Consider the following 7,002-nt stretch of genomic DNA (forward strand, 5'->3'; position numbering starts at 1 on the left):
GGCCTCACCCAGAGCCTCTCTGCTTTTATCTGTCTTATATATTGGGCTTCCAAGTAAGGATTTATTTGCAAAAAAAAGTTATGCTGCTGAAATTGTTTTGGACTGTGGCCCTAACTGGTCAGTCTTCCCCTCCTTTTCTTGGAGCATAAGCAGAATTTGTGACTTCTTTGTATTGTGGGCAGATCAACCCAGATTCTCACCTGTGAGACAGCTGATTAAAGAGGGTTGGCAGCACTTGGGAGGCTGGGAGACCCTGGCCCAGGGAACTAAGGATCCGTGGCTGTCTCCACAGCCACCATCCCCCTATGCTGGAGGAGCCGAGCTGCCAGCAGACTTCTTTGGTAGTGTGTGAAGGGAGCAGATCTCCCAGCCGTGCGCCTCTCTGCCTTCCCTGGTGTGGTTTATGGCAGTCAACGTGGCCAGTGCAGACACAGCAGGGAGAGGGCCCCAGGAATAGCTGTGTGTCTCTGCTTTAATCTCACAATTTCTCTCTTTTCTACAGAACCCATCATCGGGGAAGGCAGACCCTCCCTGGCATTGCGGGCACGCTGCCTCGAAGAGCCCCTGTCCTGTAGGCAGAGCCTTGTAGTCTGTCATAGTTAATGACGTGGGCCGTCTGACCAGCCCTCTTCTGTGCCTTGTCTGAGGTCCTTGTCCATCCCCGATCGTGGGCAGCTTCTCTCTCTGGGTTGGGTCATCTTAAGCAGGGAAACTGAAGCCATTACTCTCCAAACCCTGTTTCATCTTCCCGAGCATGTCGGAAAGCTGGCCGCAGCCTCCGCAGCCGCAGCCACAGCCGCAGCCGCAGCCGCAGCCGCAGCAGCCGCAGCCATCGCAACCACAGCACCACGCAGAACCACCTCCGGCCCTAGGCGAGCATGCGCTGCCCCCAGGCACGGCTGAGAACCCCTTGGGCTGTGCGGTCTATGGCATCCTCCTGCAGCCTGACCCGGGCCTGCAGCCCCCACAGCACGCGCCCTTGCAGGCGGCAGGTGAGCCGGGCGCCAAGTGCGGGGTGTGCGGTCACGACCTGGCACACCTGTCCAGCCCGCATGAACACCAGTGCTTGGCGGGTCACGACCGCTCATTCCAGTGCACACAGTGTCTCAAGATATTCCACCAGGCTACTGACCTGCTAGAGCACCAGTGTGTGCAGGCTGAGCAGAAGCCTTTTGTCTGCGGCGTCTGCAAGATGGGCTTCTCGCTGCTCACCTCACTGGCGCAGCACCACAGTGCGCACACTGGCACCGGTGGCCTTGTGAAATGTTCTATCTGTGAGAAGACCTACAAGCCCGCCGAGGTGGCCGAGCCAGCGGCCACTGCTGCCGCCTCGCTGCCCCCAGCTCCCCCACCCCCCGCTGTCGCCCCTGCTGAACAGGCTGACAAACCCTATAGCTGCCCCATCTGCCAGAAGCCCTTCAAGCACCTGTCGGAGCTGTCGCGGCATGAGCGGATCCACACGGGTGAGAAGCCGTACAAGTGCACGCTTTGTGACAAGAGCTTCAGCCAGTCGTCGCACCTGGTGCACCACAAGCGCACGCACAGCTCCGAGCGGCCCTACAAGTGCGCCGTCTGCGAGAAGACCTTCAAGCACCGCTCGCACCTGGTGCGCCACATGTACGCGCACTCAGGCGAGCACCACCTATTCCGCTGCAACGTGTGCGAGCTGCACTTCAAGGAGTCATCGGAGCTGCTGCAGCACCCGTGCATGCCCAGTGCCGAGCGGCCCTTCCGCTGCGGCGAGTGCCAGAAGGCCTTCAAGCGGCCCTCCGACCTGCGGCAGCACGAGCGCACGCACAGCGCCGAGCGGCCCTTCAAGTGCGACCTGTGCCCCATGGGCTTCAAGCAGCAGTACGCACTGATGCGGCACCGGCGCACGCACAAGACCGAGGAGCCCTTCAAGTGCGGCCTGTGCGAGAAGGGCTTCGGGCAGCCCAGCCACCTGCTCTACCACCAGCACGTGCACACCCTGGAGACCCTCTTCAAGTGCCCCATGTGCCAGAAGGGCTTCGACCAGTCGGCCGAGCTGCTGCGGCACAAGTGCCTGCCCGGCGCCGCCGAACGGCCCTTCAAGTGCCCGGTGTGCAACAAGGCCTATAAGCGGGCGTCGGCCCTGCAGAAGCACCAGCTGGCCCACTGCTCGGCGGCCGAGAAGCCCCTGCGCTGCACCCTGTGTGAGCGCCGCTTCTTCTCGTCCTCTGAGTTCGTGCAGCACCGCTGCGACCCGGCCCGCGAGAAGCCGCTCAAGTGCCCGGACTGCGAGAAGCGCTTCAAGTACGCGTCGGACCTGCAGCGGCACCGGCGTGTGCACACCGGCGAGAAGCCCTACAAGTGCCCCAATTGCGACAAGGCCTTCAAGCAGCGCGAGCATCTCAACAAACACCAGGGCGTGCACGCCCGCGAGCAGCAGTTCAAGTGCGTGTGGTGCGGCGAGCGCTTCCTGGACGTGGCGCTGCTGCAGGAGCACAGTGCACAGCATAGCGCCGCCGCCGCCGCCGCCGAGGGCGCCTACCAGGTAGCCGCCTGCCTGCCCTGAGTCTCCACAGTGGCCGCCACCAGGCCCAGCCTCGCCTCCTTGTGCTAAGTCTCCACACCGCTCATGTGTTCCGAGGTCCTGTGTCTGAGGACAGAAGGGCACCGGGCAGGCGGAGGAGCCAGATTGCTGTGACTGGTCCTGATTCCACAAACCTCTTTCCCATTACAGGATTTGCTTTCTTGAGAGCCATCATCCTTCCTTGTCTCTGGGGGCCTGGAACCAGACTGGAAGTCAAGTGGCCTTTCTCGACCCCAAGAAGGCGTTGGTGCCAGCCCAACCTTCCCAAACATTTTAGCCTGATTAGAACCAGATGGGTTAGGAAAGAGGATGGTCATGATAGGACCCGGTAGAAGGGCTGGACCCCAAAGGTGGGCTAGATGTGGGGCATCCCCCTTCGAGTTGCTGTTTGAGGGAGAAGGCCGGCTTCTCCATGTAGTGTTGGGGACCAGGAGGGCAGACCGTGAGCCACAGGCCTCCGTGTCTGCTCCAGCCAGGGAGATGCATCCTCCAGGTTTCTGACAGGTGAGGCGTACAGGAAGGCTGCCTCTGTGGGCTTGGTCTGCCTGGAGAGCAGTTGGCCTAGCCAGAAGGGCGGGGGCAGAGAAGTTCTGTGACACACGCAGCCAAGGACGGCACCCAGCAGGACAGGGACAGCCTTTGCACCGTGATAGCCGCACGGTTCCAAGCTCCACAGCCAGGAACTGTGCTCTCAGCCAGACAGAATGCGGATGTGCGAGAAGGGGATTGTTAGACCACCCGGTGCCTGGGAGGAAGCCGGGCCACGCCCGTGATCTTCCCAGTGGATGTGGACAGTGGTGTCCCGCTCCCTGAATTGTGTGAACCAAAGTGTCAAGGGCGTGGCCCCAATCAACTCCCAGCCCTGCTTCAGGACCAAAACCAGGCCTAGGGACCCAGGGTGAGGTGGGCGAAAGGACTGTGTGAATGGCCTCTGACCACACAGAGCCCTCTCAGCCCATGGGAACCCTCCCCCATCAGGCTGGCTGCTGGCCTGGGCCCCAGGGATTTCTCATTGCCAAGATGGCACGGACGACATCCAGCTACTTCCAAGGCCAGAGAATGCTCCCTTGGGTCTTCTTAGGGTCCCCCAAGTCTCTGGCTATCCACAGGGCTCATCGAGCTGAGGGTATTCAGGGCATAGGGAACAGGCAAGGGAAGAGGGTTGTTAAGAAATTAGTAGGTGGACAGAGTTGACCGATGTCACTGGATGGCCGGCACACTCCTTGGGAAGCCCAGGGGACATATAGTATCAAAATAATCATTTGAACCCAGCTCGGCCCCTTTCCTCTTCCAGCCCCCTTCAGTGGTCATGGATCTTAAGAGAAGACTTTAATCAGTGCAGGGGCCCAGAGGAGCAGGGAATCCTGCCTTGGCCGAGTCTCACCTTAAGAAATCTGAGAAGTGCACATCTGTCTCCTGCATCTGACTGGGTTTCTTTCCTATGCCTGCAGAGAGGTCCTACCCCTTGGTGCTGGCTCTTAGTCACAATGCCTCAAAAGACATGGACCCCAGGCTGACAACAGTCCCAACTGCTAATTCTTTCTTTTCATTTTGCTTTCTAAAAGCAGTTGTTATACTATTCATAACATTGTATAGTTTAATTTCATGTCATTTTGGATCTTATATAAAAGCGAGAATTTGGATTTTTAAAAAGAATGACTCCATTTTAGATAGCCCCTTTTGATGTTAATATATAGTGAGTCCAATGTATGCTTTAGAAGTAAAGACATTGACCATCACAGACCAAAGCACCGCGTGTTCTGGTCATTCTTCCACAGGAGGCTGATGGGACGTGGAGAGGGAGAGTGGGGTGTGCAGACCAGGTATCGGGCTTGGGACTGGGGACACAAAGTGGGTTCAAATCCTGAGTTTTGAATATTCTGGTTGTGCGACTTTGGGCAAGTCATTGTGGGAACTCCTTCTTTGGAACTCAGTTGCCTCATCTGTAAAATGGGGAGGTTAACCCTTGTCTTGCTCGGCCGTGGTGAGCATTAAATGGAACCATGTATGGCGGCTGTGGTGGGGAAACTGTGAAGATGATGACAATACTAACTACAGGACACCTGGGACCCTTGGAAATGGTCCTGCAGCCTCTGGACCTCTTTGGGATTTAACCACGGTCCCTGCAAAGGGAGCTGGGCCATGAGGGACCAGCAACTCATGAATGGTCAGAAACGGAGTGGTTCTGGTAAGCGTGAGAGCTTGCCCAGCTCCAGTGGAAAACCAGGGCCTGCCTGGAGCAGCAGTGGACCCAGCCAGACAGGCCCTGCCCCCGAGAATCACCTGCTGTTGCTCACTTTCATGCTCCCTGTCACGTACAATCCGTCTGCCCAACCAGCCCTGGTCTCCCAGCTCAGCCCTCCTACACCCCTTTTCTCTTGTACCCCCCCCTCTGTCTCCCAGTGGGCCAACTGTGACTCAGGCGCCTTTGTTTCTCAAAGGCAAGGGTGGGGGTGGGGAGAGAGAGGGAGAAACAACCTCCCTGGGTCTGGGCATCTGAGAGCCAGTGGAGGGAGGTCAGCAGGTGCCCTGGGTGGAGTGCAGCAGGGCGAGGGTAGAAAATCAAGAGCACAGGGAACTGCTCACGCCGCAGGGGCTCAAAACAGTGCAGGAGGCTTAGCGGAAAGGCTGGCGGACCTCAGATGTGATGCAGACCCCACACTCTTATTCCCTCTGTGTATTGCCACCCCACCTCTAGGACCCCACCCTTGAGAAGCCACATGGTTCCTTCCTGCAGGTGGCCACCGCTCAGTAAGAGGACACCCAGGGCCCCTCGTGTCTGTGCCAGGCACAAACCCCAGCTTCCCTTCCAGCTGAGTGACCTCGGGCAAAACCCAGGAAGCATTGGCATGTGTTTGGTACCTTATAGCTTCAGGATGCCCTTCCTGAATGGATGAAGGTCTGTGTGTGCCAGAGGTAGGAGGGGCCCTTGCTGGGCATGGCTGAGCTCAACATGGAGCCCACAATGACTTTTTCTTCCTTCGTCCCCACAACTACCTCTCCTCACAAAGCAGAGGGGCTCCTACAGCTCCCACCCGGCCCTCAGCCTCTGCACTCCAGCCTGGGCAAAAATCAGGGCAGAGCCTGGGTGGCTCATGTTCATATCCTAGCCCGTTGATAACAAGTGACCAGAGGCAATTCTCTGCCCCTCTTGGGGCCTCGATCCTACATCTGAAGCAGAGGTCTTGACCCCTGATCTCTGAGGTCCTTAGAGACCTGAGGCTCTGGTTTGGGGAAGGTGATAGGATCAACCCACGTCTCCTTTTCCCCTCCTACCTCTCCTGTCTTCTCCCCTCCTGTCTGAGTCTGGTCTCTTGGTTGTTAAGTGACAGGAACAGCACAAACTGGCTTAAGCAGCTGCCCACTGCACCTGGCCACACACAGGTACCTCTCCCACCTGCCTGCCCAGGAACCCCACCGCTTCCTGTTCCGTATCTGATGCGACTCTCCCTCTCAGAGCATAGCATTGTCGTAGGGGAACTTCAGACAAGTCACGAGGAGTACAGACTTATGCTATCCTCTTTAATCTCTGCATAATCATTCCTTTTGCTCCAACCACTGACAGGACAGCAACAGGGTGGTAACTTGGGGTGAAGGGCGACATCTGGACGAGAGCCAGAGCTGGGAGGAACAAGAGGAAGAGGCTGGCGTAAACTTCACATTTTGGAGTTAGTAATTCAGTAATTGCCCCTGGCAGGGGCAAAGAGGCGCTGCACTGAGTGGGGGTGAGGGCATTCTCACAGGTTCTAAAAGTCGTTGCCAGGGCAGGCTGGGCCACCAAAGACAGCTTTCCCGGGGAGCCCATCATCCCGGCAGCTTTGTCAAACTCCCACTGTGTGGCTGGCTCTGTGCTCGGCCCTGCAGGGGGACAGTAGGAGGGGACCCTCTTCTCCGGGAGTAGAGCCTGTGCTCATGAGCCACGGTGGCATGGCATGGTGTCACGGTTAAGAGCGCCACGGTCAGATCAGGCTAGAGTCCTGCCTCTGCCACTCATCAGTGACAAGGCTTCGGACGGACGGTTTGTGCGTCGGACCTCTCTGAGCCTCGCTTTCCTCATCTGTGAAATGGATCCAGTACTGCTCGCTTCTGGCCTGAGGGCACAGTGAAATGAACTGCGTGGGCTGTTCGGCACGTAGTGGCTGCTCAGGAACGCGGAGCACTGGAAGGGCAGAGGCAGGAGGGAGCCCGCCCGGCTCTCCCATCCAAACGTCAGGGCTCTCCCTACCCCACCTCTGACACCTCGTTCAGGAGACCTCTCCCGTCCACCACCTGCTCTGCTCCTCGCACCATCCATCCCGATGAGATGGGCAGGGCAGACCTGAGCCTGCCCTTTGTGCTGACCCTCGAGAAGTCCAGGAGCTGCCCAAAGGCATATGGTTAGTGATAGCGGTGGCCTGGAACTGTGGGGGCTGCCAGGTGGGATAGGTTGGGGGTGGGCAGTGGGGGCC

General features: G+C 58.3%; 1 protein-coding gene across 4 annotated transcripts in view; it reads left to right on the forward strand.

Annotated features, from left to right (window-relative positions):
* ZNF319 (zinc finger protein 319) overlaps positions 1-4,302 on the forward strand; it is an 8,380-nt gene extending 4,078 nt beyond the window's left edge. For 3 of the 4 annotated variants that reach the window (XM_011379961.2, XM_011379960.2, XM_011379963.2), the window contains exon 3: positions 1,616-4,302. In XM_011379961.2, coding sequence (XP_011378263.1) covers positions 1,616-2,536 — 921 coding nt within the window. In that variant the 3' untranslated portion in view covers positions 2,537-4,302. Of the gene's footprint in view, positions 1-8 lie in introns of those variants that run through there. The other variant, XM_011379964.2, reaches the window with a different exon arrangement.
* Positions 4,303-7,002: the final 2,700 nt, after the last annotated feature.

This window comes from Pteropus vampyrus, unplaced genomic scaffold (assembly GCF_000151845.1).
Source record: "Pteropus vampyrus isolate Shadow unplaced genomic scaffold, Pvam_2.0 Scaffold379, whole genome shotgun sequence".
NCBI classification, from domain to species: Eukaryota; Metazoa; Chordata; class Mammalia; order Chiroptera; family Pteropodidae; genus Pteropus; species Pteropus vampyrus.